This window comes from Solanum lycopersicum, chromosome 9, assembly GCF_036512215.1.
Source record: "Solanum lycopersicum chromosome 9, SLM_r2.1".
Taxonomy (NCBI): domain Eukaryota; kingdom Viridiplantae; phylum Streptophyta; class Magnoliopsida; order Solanales; family Solanaceae; genus Solanum; species Solanum lycopersicum.
Window position 1 is genome coordinate 3,220,905 of NC_090808.1, and position 15,174 is coordinate 3,236,078.

Genomic DNA, 15,174 nt, shown 5'->3' on the forward strand with positions numbered 1-15,174 from the left:
CATAGTTGAAATAACAGAAGTATTAATGGAGGATTTTTTTTGTTTGTTTCATTTGTTTTGTTTCATAATCCATACTGATATTTTATGGATTATTGGTATACTTAATGTATAGTTAAGTTATATTCAACTTTTAATGTATATTAATGTATAATAAATATATAGCTCATATATATAGGTAAATTACATTCAACTTTTAGAATATAACATAATCTCTTGTCGATATATATATTTTTATGACTTTTAGCTTTTCTTCGTTACTTATCATTTTAAGAAAAAAATAAGTCACTTATTACATAGAGTAGCCATTTGACTTTACAAAACTTGGCATTTCGATCACATTGTTTGCCATCAACATGTTGGGCACTTTTGTTGTAGCCCCCTCCTCCTTCTTCTTGCTCCCTTTTCTTCGTTACTTATTATTTTTTTTTTTAGAAAAAATTATTGTATCGCAAATATAAATTGTTTAAATAAATTATATATCAAAAGACTTAAAATATTGAGAGGATTTCATATCTAATTTTGAGATCTCTTAGAAGAGAAGAGGTTTTGATTTGGTTGAGATTGAATAGTTGGTGATACTTCATGTTTAATGAGTATATACTTTATATATAATTAAGTTATATTCAATGTTTTAATTTATCACAATGTATAGTGAAGTGAGTGTATAGCTCATGTATATGTAAGTTACATTCAAATACATTGAAGTGAGTGTATAGCTCATGTATATGTAAGTTACATTCAATTTTTTGAGTATATCACAGCTTATATACAATCTATGACTTTGACTATTTTATATACAAATAAAAGTATGTCTATATTTATCGTAAACTAATTATTTATTGTATATATTTGAAAATACATTTGTGATTTATGAAAAATTGGTAGTCCAGAAGATTCCCCTGCCCAATTGACTTGGTATAAGGTTCAACAAATAGGTATTATGAAGGATAAATTACCTAACTACACAGACATTTCTATCATATTTATCAATTCTCTCGATAGTTTGAAATAATTACCTTTTTATCTCACTATTTAATAATATCATATTAGATTTCAAGCCAAATATGTGTATCACACTAGATACACATAATCTAAACGCGAACGTGATGGAAGGGAGGTGAACAAGATATATCTATACACTAGATACACAACATATACATATATTTGTGATACTAGATATACGACCATATATGAGATACATGAGAGAAATGACAGGGAGTCGAACAGATTTGTCCATACATCCCAAATATATGTGAATCAACTTGAATATAATGCATCTAGAAGAAAATTAAACATAATTTTTATCATATATATCTCGATATACAAATATATGAACATATCCAAAACTCACTTAAATCTGACAAGATTTGTAATATTACAAACCAACGTGTATATAAATAACTTCTAAGACAATAGGATTTCTGTAAGTTAAACCTATTATAAAAGCTTTACAGAAGATTAGATATAAACAGTAATGTTGACTAAAAAAGGAGACTATAAGAACTTTTTAATAAAAAAAGAAAGGCTAGTTTCACAAGTATACAATAGATTAATTAGTTCACAAGAATATACACTACCATACAGTTTGTCAAAAGTAATAGAAAGGATACACTCACTATACAATACAACTAAAGTATACAGTGATTGTACAGTGTTTGCGACATCCAAACTTAAGATAAGAAGTCTCACATCGAAAAAATACAAGAGATATATTTGATACAAGTAAGAAAACCTTATCAACTAGTGATGCGTTTTAAATTTGTAGGACCCTGGCCTTGGAGTGGACAATATCACTAGTGGGTTGTATCGTTACAAATGATATCAGAGACACTCGTGTGTCAGTCTTGTCGGTGTGGGCATAGTTCAATTGAGTTTAGGTAAATTTCGGTAAGGAGGAGTAAAAGTTAGTGTTGAATCTTGGTAAATTTCATTCGGTGAAGCGAACCTCAACAAGGACGTTGAGTCCATAGATAGGGTGTATATGACGCCCCAACTTATAAATAAGAAGTCTTACATCGGCAAAAACAGAGGAGAAATATTGAGATATAAGTCAGCAGACCTTACAACTAGTGACGCGTTTTGAAGCCATGCAGGCCTAAACCCAGAGCGGATTATATCACTAGTGGGTTGTGCCGTTACACAAACTTTACGTGATACACTCAAAAGGCTGAATATAACTTAATTATACATGAAGTGTACATTGACTTTATACGAACTATACACTAACAAATTCAATCTCTATTAACTCAAAATCACCTCTAAATAGTCCCAATATTTAAATATGGATTTCTCTTGATATTATAAGTCGTTTGATATATAATTCGCTAGAAATAATTCACATTTTGGATACCTGGTTGTTTTTAAAAATAAAGAAGATGAAGTATATTGACGACGATGAAGAAATATAGACAAACATTAATGGCGAAATTGAAATGAAAAAAAGAAGAAAAAGAAGAGGACCAATGGTGAAATTGGAAGTCATATAACATTATTTGATCAATTTTGATAATTTTAAATATTGAGTCAGCTTTTTGATAAAATCAACTCCCAAATGACCCTTTTTGCATAATTTTCCCAAAAGCTATTCATCAAACATGAATAATTAGAAATTGAAAGTTTTGTAATTTTTTTAATAAGTATAAGTAATTAAAAATAAATAAATATGTTTAAATGATAAAAAAAGAATACACAATGAGTAGTTTATGTAGCAAATTTATAGTTAGTACATGTTGAGACTTGGTAATAGTTGGCGTCATATACATACTTCCTATAAGGTAGTATTGGCTGTAGGTACTATATAAATATATAATTCCTTTTATTTAATTCCACATAACTATAAATATAAATTTTAATTCTTAAATTATTATTTTGACTTGAAATATTATATAATTATTACAATTGAGTTGCAATAGAATTAGATAATGATTAGTGATGCATGTGACAGTTTTATAATAGTAGAGGTCAATTTGCACTAGTGAGTGATAAAAGTAAATGACTTGTAATGTTGACTTATAAAGTAAATCATTAGCGTTATTTAATTTTTAATTGTTGCTAAATATGTATTTTTAGCGATAATTATCACTCTTTACATATGTCCCTAAAGCCTTTAGCAATATTGGTTCTAATGAAGACGTTAACACTCTTTATTAGTGTCAATATTTAATACAGCTAAAAGTTATTTTGTTGTAGTGAAATACTCCCAAGTCTTCTATGATACCCACATAGTATATGTCATATACCACAAGGTAGCATAAATAATCGACTCATTCCTTTAAAAATATCACAATTCAATCATCTATAACAACACATGGTATATATCATATACTAAAAAGATATTAGTAGTGACTGATCATATGATATATCATATGCTAATGAGATATCATAGAGGAAAAAAGTCTTCAATCCTTTATGATACATATATGATATATAGCATATATTAATGACTTATAATGTTGATTTAGTAGTGATAGATACTACAGAAATAGTTGGTGTTTGTAATTGGCATTAATTATTGAAAGTGAAAATAATAATTACAAATAAATCATATTTACTAAAATAAAACAAATAAAACTAAAATAGAATGAGAAGTACTCAAAACACGCTTATAACTTTTAAACTAGCCGAATATAATTAGTTGAAAAATAACCAATAATGAATCTAAAACTTTATAAATTATATACTTCGATAAAATTATGAAAATGTACATCTTTTTAACATGCAAAATCCTGTTGGGAGCGCCACCTCCGAATTGACTCTATCATGCGCGATTCAAATTTAATCGAAACTTTAATATGGGCTTCGAACACCGAGTAAGAAACCAAAAGAAAAAAAAGTGCAACAATATTTCATATAAATCATGAGTTTGTTGCTAATACATGCTATCCAAGAAAGGTGGGTCAAATCCTCAACATTACTACAAAACAAACCTTCAAGAATTAGTAATTACAAAAGCACCCCATACATCCAAATAACTAACTAACCCGACCCATTACACAATCTCCGGACCGACCCGACCCGTTTAGCAGAAAAAAACCGCACGGCCTGCAATGCACAGTATTAGGAAATGACCGCTTGTTATATACTTCCATCGACCCTTTATTTCGCCATTTTTATAATTCTTCACTTCTCTTCCTTCAAGAATTTCAAGTACTCCAAAAACTCCTTGTTTTTACATTCCAAAGCTTCGATCTTTCTCTCTCTGCATTGGACAAAGTTCTAGGGTTTCATCAACAGCTTCATAAATGGATAGCTTGTATTGAGCGGTGATCGCCGCTAGTTATTATCTCGGCGTTCGATTCCTCCTGCTGTGGAAGATCGCCATTGATTCATCATCATGTTCGAAGCACATGTAAACAAACTCTCATTCTCACTCACTTCATTTTTGTTTTGTGTTGTGAATTGTTCAAACTTTGTACTGCATTCAATCCTCGTTAATTGGAGTTGTAGTTTTTAATTGATTAAAATTTGGAAATCATGAGGTGAATTAGTTTCAATCTATTTTTCTGAGTATGCATTTGAAGTAGTGTATATTTTCTTGTTCTCACTTTTTTGTTTGTTTTTTTATGAATTGTTCAAAGTTTGTACTGTATTTAATCCTCGTTAATTGAAGTTCTAGTTTTTTATTGATTAAAATTTGGAAATCATGAGGTGAATTAGTTTTCAGTCTATTTCTCTGAGTATGCATTCGAAGTAGTGGAACTTCTCTCATTCTCACTTTTTGTTTGTTTGTTTGTTTGTTATGGATTGTTCAAAGTTTGTTCTGTATTTAGTCCTCATTAATTGAAGTTCTAGTTTTTCATTGATTAAAATTTGGAAATCATGAGTTGAATTAGTTTCAGTCTATTTTCTGAGTATGCAGTTGAAGTAATGAATTTTTTTTAATGTCAGTCAGTAGACTACTATTTCTTATAGCTATTGTGTAATATGATCCTGTTAGTATGTTTGGCCAAATGGTAAAAAAATGTTTTTTTATCTAATCATGAAGCATTTATTTTAGAAAAGATGTTTGGCTGAACTTCTAGCAGAAAATTAGTACTTATGGGGAGTAGAATAAGCTCATAAGCTAAAAGAGTAGTTTCTTTTTCTGTCCAAAAATGCTTTTTTGAAAAACATTTTTGAGAAAAATGCACTTAGGAACCTTTGATAAAGCTTGGCCAAACAGGCAATGGGTTTACACCTCAGTATTTTTTATTTGTGTGTTGTTTAAGTTGTTCTCAGTTTTTATTTACTTGTCGTTAGTTGAATTCTTTCTGAAGTTCTAGGTTTTCTTGATTAAAATTTAGAAATCACGAGGTGAATTATTTCCACCCTATTTTCTGAATATACATTCGAAATAGTGGGTTCTTTTATGTGCCAATCAGAGGACTCCTATTTCCTCATAGCTATTGTGTTACATGCCTCCTAGTGCCTGGTTGGCCAGGCTTCTGGGAAGTCAAAAATGTTTATTTTTTTTCTTCTCAAAAGTTCTCATTTTAGAAATGTAAGTTGTTTGGCCGAGTTTTTGGGATTAAATACGTACTTGTAGAGAGTACTAGAAGTTCAAAGGCTAAAAAAGGTAGTTTTTCTGAAAAACACTTTTGAGAAAAGTATACTTCGAAGCACTTCGAAAAAGCTTGGCCAAGCATTAATTGCTGTTCAAAAGTGCCACTTCAAGGCACCAATCACCATTACAGTGACAAATAAATTAGAAAGGTTGCAACGGAAATTCTTTTGGGATGCGGTGGATGGGACTAGAAAATTTCACTTAGTTCGTTGGGAGATCGTGACATCTCCTAAATGGAGGGGAGTTCTTGGGGTCAAGGACTTGAAGTTTTTTGACAAAGCACTTTTGTATGAATGGTTGTGGAGATGCGTGGTGTACGGAGAATTTTTATGGATAAGGGTGATTGCTGATACTATATAATGTAATGGAAAGGGGGATGAATAACAAATATGATCACAATGCCTTTCAGGTGTGGTGTGTGGAGGAATAAAATGAAGGGGTGGGATGATTTTTCATAATACTACTTTTTAGGTTGGGGATTAGAGAAAAGTTAGACTTTTGGAGCAAAAGTGGTAGGGGGAAATGGTGCTTAAGGATGAATTTCTAGTGTTGTATAGAGTTTCTTTCCAAAGGGAGTTGTCTATTTAGCAAGTTGGGGCCTAGGGTACAGAAGGGGATGTGACCTTTCGGGATTTAAGATTTTATGTGACCTTTTAGAATTTGAGGGTCAGGAGGAATTTTCAAGGTTGGGAGTTGACCGAGCTTCAAAGAGTGCTAGATTTACTCCAAAACCAAGGTGATCCAATCGATAAGTTTGATGCCTTGAATTGGAAGCTCGAGAATTATAATTCGTTCTCTGTTAAGTTCTTCTATGAGATCCTTTTTTAGTTAGGACAAATCTTAGTTTTCCACTTGCCTTGGTCTAGGTTCCTAAGGTGCCAAGGTGTGCCTTTCCCCGCGGCTACTAGAGGGGTGATTTTGACGTTAGAGAATTTTAGGAAACGAAAAGTGGTTTAGTTGAGTTGGTGATTTCTTTGTTAGGAGATATGAGAGGATGTGGATTGTATTCTATTACATTGAAAATTAGTCTCAATGTTATAGGAGGATATCTTTAGATGGTTTGGTGTTTCTTGGATAATGCCATGATTCGTGATAGAGTTGATTTGAAGAATGGACATCGGAGAAGAAAGCACAAGGCTTGGAATGTCACTCCTCTTGCTCTAATGGGGATCATTCGGTAAATGAGGAATGATAGTTATAGGACTTTTGAAGGGGTACTATTTTGTATATAATTTTTTAAGATGGCCTTAAAATTAATTTTGGAAGCATTGGTAAGGGTAGTGGTGGTACTAATTGTACTTTTAATAAAGAAAAAAAGAGTTGAAATGATATTCAAAGTAAAAGCCATGTGTTTGTAGGGCATTTAGTATTTATGTGATTGATAAATAACATCTACAACTAATGTGATGTTTTGAGAAGTGGAGAAGTGGAAAAACACGTGCAAAGATAGCAAATGAGTTAAGTCAGTTGGAGGGAGTTTGAAGGGGTGCGAGCATCGAGTGTCAGAACAAAGAACGAGAGCTAGGAAAGAGGACATGAATAGAGTGTTAGCCTCGTTAGTGGTTGTGTAAGAGACTAGTTACGGGCAAAACTATGAAAGCATTATGGTTAATGACGAAATGCTAATATAAACTTTTTAAAACATGATAGATACAACAGATGGACATGATAGATTATGATGGAGCAAAATTAACAAAGGCAAAGACAGTGTGAACTCTGCATATAAGTTGCTAAACCAAGTTGGACTACAACTTTCTCATTGGCCTTGTAAGCAGATTTGAAAACCTAAAATCCCTTTCAAGGTGTCATGTTTCATTTGGCTTCTGACAAGAGAAGTAGTTTTAACACATGAAAACCTCAAGAAAAGGAAGTTCTCCATGTGATCTAGATGCTATTTATGTGGGAAGAGGTTTAGAGAAAATCAACCATTTGTTTCTTTTGCGTAGAATAACATCCAGTTATAACATCCCAGCAACTGTGGAGGATTTTCATTAGTCTTGGGAGTTTTGCTCAGGCTATGCTTAACAGAATCATATATCTTTTGTACAGTTGGGGAGAAGCAGGGGTGGTAGATGGAGATAGATGGAGGATTATCCCAGCTTGTATTTGGTGGAGTGTTTGGAAAGAAAGAAATGCTAGATGTTTTGAAAGCAAGAGTTGTGATCTTCAAAAGATCAAACTAAATTGCACTAGGCTTTTTTTTCTTTTGGTGTAAACATATGTATTTAGAGGACACTGAATCCATCGTAGATATCCTAGGTTCCAATTATGATTCAAATTTATTTTTCTTATTTTTTGAAGAGCTATACATATGGTTTTAGCGCAACCCATGCATTGGTTCAATGAATATACACAACTGTTACCTCCCCCCCACCCCCCCACCCCCAGAAAAGCTACAATGAGTAGAAAGAGGAGACTTTAATTCCTTGGAAGTGAATGGGAAGGAGGAAGATGGTAAAAAAAAAAGGGGGGGGGGATTTAACTTGATAGGAGAAAAATTTAGGTGTGGTTGGGAAGTGCTACAGCGAGAGAGGGAGGTTGCGAAGTGATAAAGAGTTGTGTGAGATACAAGGCTAGGTACAAATGAATTTTTTTTCTTTCAATAATGTAGGATTACAATCAAAGGAGAGTTGAGGGAGACAATTGCAACATTCCAAGAAATTGGTGATCTTGCAAGAAGGTAAATGATAGAAATAGATGGGAAATTTCCCCGCAATCATTTGGTGGATAATACAGAAGGAGAGGCATCGTAGATTTTTTAAGAATGTAGAGAATAGTATGTGCAACAAGTCAAATTTAATTGTATTTTGACTGTGTACCACCAATTGTACTCTAATGATACTTCTCTACTCTCGATTATTGAAGTTTTAGACTTATTATAGGGTGTCCTTTGTAAATATGGTTTATGGGCTACCCATATACTGTTTATGATAGAAATAGATACGATTACCAATTTAAAAAACAACAAGGTAAATTTTATTAATAGCGGGCAAAGTCCATAAACAATACAAAAAGTACAGGTACCTCAATGGGCGCACCAAAAAGAAACTAGACATGATGCAAAGCTCTTTTGTTCCTCCCATCATATTATTCACATAAGAGCAAAGCTATATCACATGCTTTGGCCTTAGTGATAATTACATGTACAATATCATTTTTGACCCCTTTAAAAGCTTTCTTATTCCTCCCTCCACATAAGAGCTAGTGAAGTTACATCACATGCCCCGGGTCTTAGTGATTAATAATTGAAATCCTTGTTAAGACCACATTTCTTGATATTTAGGTTTATATGTATTATAATAGCACCTTATCATGTAAATGCAACGTGGACCCCAAAGCTACCATAAAAGGTGTGATTTTCACTTGGTTAGCCACAAGAGGAGCGACTTTGACCACGGAGAAATTGAAAAAGCGGAAGGTTGTATACACTAGCTGGTGTTACACGTGTAGGAGGCTGGTGAGGATGTGGATCACCTTTTCCTACATTGCTTCTTGACAATGAGTTTATGGTGGGATATGTTTGGCACTCCATGAGTGGTGCCAAAAAGGTGAAAAAAATTAGTGTCCAGTTGGAAGAGTGGGAGGAGAAGATGGGATTTGTGCTGAAATGGATCAAGTGGATAACATTTTGTATATCCTCAGTGAAATTCTCTGTTTTGATTAATGGTGCACCAACAAGATTCTTCAGAGCTCAAATGGGCCTCTGCCCCCTGAATCCTCTGTCCCCTTTTCTGTTTTTGCTAGTGACGGAAGGACTTAACAAGACAACTGACACAAATTGCTGGTTGAGAGGTTTTGATGTGGCCAACAATGGAAGGGAAAGTTTAGAGGTGACTCATTTGCAATATGCATTTGCAATATGCAGATGACAGACTCATCTTTTGTGGGGCAGAAGTAGAACAACTCAGATATCTGAGAGTAATATTGGTCCTGTTTGAAGGAATCTCTGGGATGCATATTAATTGGAGTAAGAGTTCTCTTTATCCCATTAATGAAGTACATAACATGGAGACACTACACATAATTCTTGATGGACAAGTTGGGGCTCTCAACTACATACCTTGGGATGCCTTTGGAGTTTGAGTGCTAAAATCAATGTCTGAAGTGATCAGGAGCAGTGTAATAGAGGAGTATGAGAAGAAACTGGCTAGATGGAAGGGGCAATACTTGTCTCTTGGAGGAAGATTTACTCTAATTAACTCAGTCATAGATGCTATGCCTACTTACATGATGTCTTTATTTCCTATTCCAGTGGGGGTCACAGGCAGATTGGACAGAATCAGAAGGAAGTTCTTATGGTAGGGAAACAAGGACATGGAAGTTTACAATCTGATAAAGTGGAATGATCTGATAATAGAAAAAAGTATGGAGGTTTGGGTATTAAAAATTTGCAGAATCGTAGCAAGGCCCTCAGAATGAAAGGGTTGTGGAAATATGCTACTGACAAACATCCGTTATGGAGAAAAGTTATCAAAGCCAAGTATGAAGAAGAAAATAGGTGGATGACGAAGGAAGTATTTTCCCCCCTATAAGTGAATCTGGGGAGTTCTACAAGGGCCTTGTGGGATGATTTAAAGATCAAAACCAAGGTTAAGGTTAAAAATGGGGAAAAGACAAGCTTCTGGGGAGATGACTGGCATGAGATGGGCCATGGGGATTCTGATATCTACACAGATATCCACAACTTAATGTTAAATCAACAAAGAACAATTACAGGAATGTGGACACCTGATAGATGGGAAATTAGTTTCAGAAGTAGAAGACAAGTACATGACTGGGAAATCATAAGAGTTGCAGAATTCCTTAAAACTGTTGGCCAGTTTAAGAGAGAAATTTATTATATTCACTTAATGATAATAGGTGAAATCTTTTCTAGTGACCGCACTTCTCAATGTTTTAGGATTATTATGTATATAAAAACAACACCTTAACAGGGAAAAAACAGTTGTAATTAGTTTATGGCTACTAGATATTTGAGAAACGGGTGTTGTTTCTCCCTGAGATTATAACTTGTGACTGATAAACCTTCATTTATTGACAAGAAGAGCAATTGGTCATCAAGCAGTAAGAACCGTAAAGTATGCAGTGGGCTAAAAAACCAAACAGTTTATGATATATCCACTCCTAACCACACTCTTGATGCTAAATGTCTTTTACGTTTATATAGCTGCCGTGATCTTTCCCCTGACACCTTTTTGGACTTTGTTAGTTCCTTATCTTTAGTATAGGGCACATTTAGTGAAACTGCATCTACTCGATGAATCACCTACTTCATAAATTTTTTAATGATTTTTAGTAAATTGTAAGTGATAGAATGAAAAGAAAAAGTACGTATAATGTCATGTTTAATCAGCCGTGCTTCTTTATCCTCATCTTTTGTATTAGCTTTTGAGAAATATTATATACATGGTGTAGGTTCTGCATTTGCTTCGAAGATATCTTGGTGAATATGTCCATGGATTGTCGGCGGAGGCTTTGAGAATCAGCGTATGGCAAGGTATATTCATATTTTCTCTTTCCTGTTTGGTATTTGAATTTCCAATTCAATTTGTTGTTACACATTATACAAGATTGTAGCTGAAAGGCTAGTGACTTTTTCTTCTCTGGTGAAAAATAGTAGTGTATTGGTTTGATGAGAAAAAATCAGTCTAAAAGGAAGATATTTCTAATTTCCATGTCACATGTGTACCATTTATAATATCCACTGCCTCGACTCCACTTTTTCCTTAGTCACTGATTTATCCTTGAGCTTTACAGCACCCTGTCCAACTTGATATAACTTCTTTAACTATGCATGTCTTCAGTCACTGAAGATGAAAATATCTCAGTATTTTCCACCACAAGCTAGACTCCAATTGGCAATGTAGAAGGAGATGATTCACGTTTCTCCCCATTATTTGCACATGAAGCACCAAGTGACGCATGTAATTCTCCGCTTCCTCAAATTATCAGCCATCAAAATCACCGCCTCATAGCTAGCCAAGTGAAAGAACAAACCTTTCTCGGCACTCTAGGGATCCATACCTATAAATGTGGGGAAACTGACTCCAAATGCACAAAAGTTTCTCATAAAAAGACTTGACAGGAAAAAGACGCCATTACTCCCATCTTCTCCACTGCATGCATCATGAGTTGCTTGTGTAACCAACTCAATCAACCTTCAGAACTTTGTGACCTCCTAAACCTCAAGTCCAGATGAACTTCTTTAAATTGTAGCCTTCATATCTGTTGGACTGACATCTTCTTTTGACATGAGATACTGTACTTATTAGGAGAAGTGTTTTTTTTAGAAGGAAAAGTGATGCTCAAAATGCCGTTTCCCTGCATCACATATGTCCCAAAAACTTACCTTACTCCTATTACCTACCCTAAATGATACGTTCCGCTAAAATCTTCTCATCCTTCCAAAATATTCCGCAAAAGTCCACATCCATAAAGAATAGTGATATTTTTATTCCTCCACTCCCCTTCCAAGATACCAGAATTCTAAGCAATCACCTCCCTCCGAAAAACATTTTATTCTGCCCGAAATTTCCACAACCCCTTCCAAGTTGCATGTTAAATTCCTTTAAACCTTTAATCCCAAGCCCACCCTAACACTTTGGTGTCTCGTCAGTATTGCAATTTACTAAGTGAAACTTCCTCTCCACACTGAATCATCCTATATAAAATCCCTCTAAATTTTTTGATCCTGGTTCCTTGTGCTTTCTCATTTTATCCAAGCTGGATAACAGTCTCGGATATGGAGCTGGAAAGCAGTCTGGAGAAAATACCCCATAAGGTATTTGATTATTATGGCAATTATTTCTAAGTAAGAAAGAGATGTAATATTATACCCAACACTATAACCCAAGACTACGTAGGAATTACTGGCCTGTTGGAACCTATCTGGTGGACTGGTCAGACACAAAAAAAGTGGTGGGAACACTATACTGGGTTGCATATGGAAGGAAAAAATAGCAGATAATTTGGAGGAATCCGCAATTCTACACAGACAATTAAGACGAGTTGTCTTTTCCCCCCACTTCTTGTGTAAAAAAGATTTTGTACAGTATGTCGACTCAATGTTAAATACATTATAGAATCCCTATAGTAGGATGTGGGGAGTATTTGATATTTTGTTTTTATGTAAGCTGAAAAGTTGACATAGCACAGTCTTTTGTGCTACATTTATAATATTGTTACCATTCTAAAGATACAATATTCAAGTAAAATAAATGTGGAAATGTATCAAACTAGATACATATTCTCTTGATATTCTAACAAATAGCAAAAATCTATGCAAGATACATACTATTGTCTAATACATACCCTTACATCATCTATTTTTAGATAGTAGAAAAGTTCATGAAGGATGCTCTCTCCAATTGGACACCTTGGACACTTAGAAGAAGGAATAGAAGTCGAAAAGTGTGGGATGTCGTAATGTTAGCACTCATTTGGGTTGTGTGGATTTTATAGAATGAGAGAAATATGAGAGCTTTTGTACGAATAGGGACCAACCTTATACATTTGGGGATTAGCCTCTCAATTCTAGTTTCTTTTTGGTGCATCCATGAGATTCATGTTTGTATAAAAACTTATGTGTCGTTCATAGAGAATCATTTATATATGAAGTAAAATAAAATAAAATAATTATTTCTCTACGAGAATCATATTATGTTGTAGGTTCTCTACTTTTTGATATACTTATCCTAAATGGGAAATTTACCCATTTATTATTATTTTTGTAATCAGGCAAATATTTCATCAAGTACAAGACCAAAATTGTCCGTATGCAAGAAGCATACCAAAAGGTGAATGAACATACATAACCATATGGTACTCTACAAAAGACGCCCAATCCTCTATACGACCCGGAATCCTCTATACGACCCGGAACTACATGGATGCACAATAAAAAAGGGGTCAGAGACTACTCCTCAACTACCCAAAACTCCATTCTATCCCTTAAAAGCCCTCCTGTTCAACTCTCTCCGGATGATCCACATCAATGCCATAGGAACATCATTCTACATCCTACACTTTCTCCTGCTTTTCTTCCAACTTTCCAGCAAAACAACAGGTCTTTATGGATTTCGCCATTGCCAAGACATAGCATACCAGCTAAATATGGTGGGTCAAAGTGGATTTTTCAAAAACTAATGCGGGGCGGGTTGCGGGTCTATGTGGTTTTATGAGGGTTCAAACTTAATTTTAACTTATTACATGTTATAAGAGTGATAAAACATTATTTATTCAAGATAGTGGGATAACCTCCATCTGCATCACAAAAAATCAGGGTGTCATCTGCAAGCAAAGATGAGAAACGATTAAGGAAATACCACCCCCAACCGCACCAATCAAACCCTTTATATGTCCAATCATCCTATCAAAGCCAATGAAGAGCATAGGTGATAAAGGATACCTTGCCTCAACTTCCATGATTTTTTTTTTAAAAATCATGTGGCTTACCATTCACCAACTCTGAGTAACGCACTGGGGGGTACTCATAAGCTGCTCCACTTTCTTCATTTCTCTGCAAACTCATCTTTAGCATAATGAATCGAGGAGCATCCAGCTTACATGGTCACAAGTGTTCCCAAGTGCTAGCTTGCACAACACTCATGACATACCCTGCTTCCTTTTCTAATCTACTACTTCATTTGCCATCAAAGCTGCATTCAAAATCTGTCTGCCTTCAACAAAAGCATTTTGTGAAGATGAAATCGTTTCATTCAAGACCTTCTTTATTAAATTATTAATTCTATATATGTGAAACTAAATGAACAAGTCTTATTTTTTGATTTTGGCCTTGAGCTCAATGAGGGGTTTCGCTCCTCTTTGGGAAGCTCATTGACGTCCCCAAGATACCTGATGGCATCTACTAGTTTTTCAAGCATGAGCTCGTCCCTCGTTCCTGTCTGATGTCCCTTGTTCCTGTCTGATGGACAACAAGTACTTTTTGCCTGCCCACAGTTTTTGTTTTTGATGACTGTGGTGTTCGGGCCAGCTTGGTCACTCTAAGTAGGTAATTCGTCACTATGTAAGATTATGTAATTTTTATATACATTTCATCTCATCGATAAAATATTAACAGATTATTAACTTTATCCGGAAAGAAAGGTTTTTTTAAAGAAAATCGTATATGGGATAGAGTGAGATTCTGTCCTCTTTGCTATAATGCTTATAGCTCTCTGAGAATATCCGTTTGACTGATATTTAGTGTTTATTGTTGTATTTTGTCTACTTAAGGGGTATCTAGTCTTTCTCCCGTTCCCTTCTTCTTGATGCACAAATTTGCAGTGGAGATGGCAAGTTCTGAAAAACTTGTTGAGCCTTCCATGAAATGTATATTTTATATTATGTAATTTTAGGATCCTTAATGTGCTTTTCCTAAATTCGTGGTTCTGTCTAAATGATTAATAAATTCACCTTCAGCTGTCAAAACAATAGGGAGTTCGCGTCCTAAATTTGTTCTGGTATCCCCTTTTAAAATCTTTCATTCTTTATAGGCGATGTGGTTCTCAAGGACTTGAAACTGAAGGCGGAGGCATTGAATTCGCTGAAACTGCCAGTTACTGTCAAAGCTGGTTTTGTTGGAACCATAACTCTTAAGGTATTTTTTTTGAAATAATTTACTTTGTATTATA

At 34.4% G+C, this 15,174-nt stretch overlaps 1 protein-coding gene across 3 annotated transcripts in view; it reads left to right on the plus strand.

The window, feature by feature from the left end:
• Window positions 1–4,089: 4,089 nt before the first annotated feature.
• Window positions 4,090–15,174, plus strand: part of LOC101262246 (uncharacterized) — a 78,089-nt gene continuing 67,004 nt past the window's right edge. The window contains exons 1-4 of one of the 3 annotated variants that reach the window (XM_026032939.2): window positions 4,281–4,348; window positions 10,958–11,039; window positions 13,280–13,338; window positions 15,037–15,140. In XM_026032939.2, coding sequence (XP_025888724.1) covers window positions 11,032–11,039; window positions 13,280–13,338; window positions 15,037–15,140 — 171 coding nt within the window. In that variant the 5' untranslated portion in view covers window positions 4,281–4,348; window positions 10,958–11,031. Of the gene's footprint in view, window positions 4,349–10,957; window positions 11,040–13,279; window positions 13,339–13,416; window positions 13,658–15,036; window positions 15,141–15,174 lie in introns of those variants that run through there. The other 2 variants (XM_010327626.4, XM_019215638.3) reach the window with 2 other exon arrangements.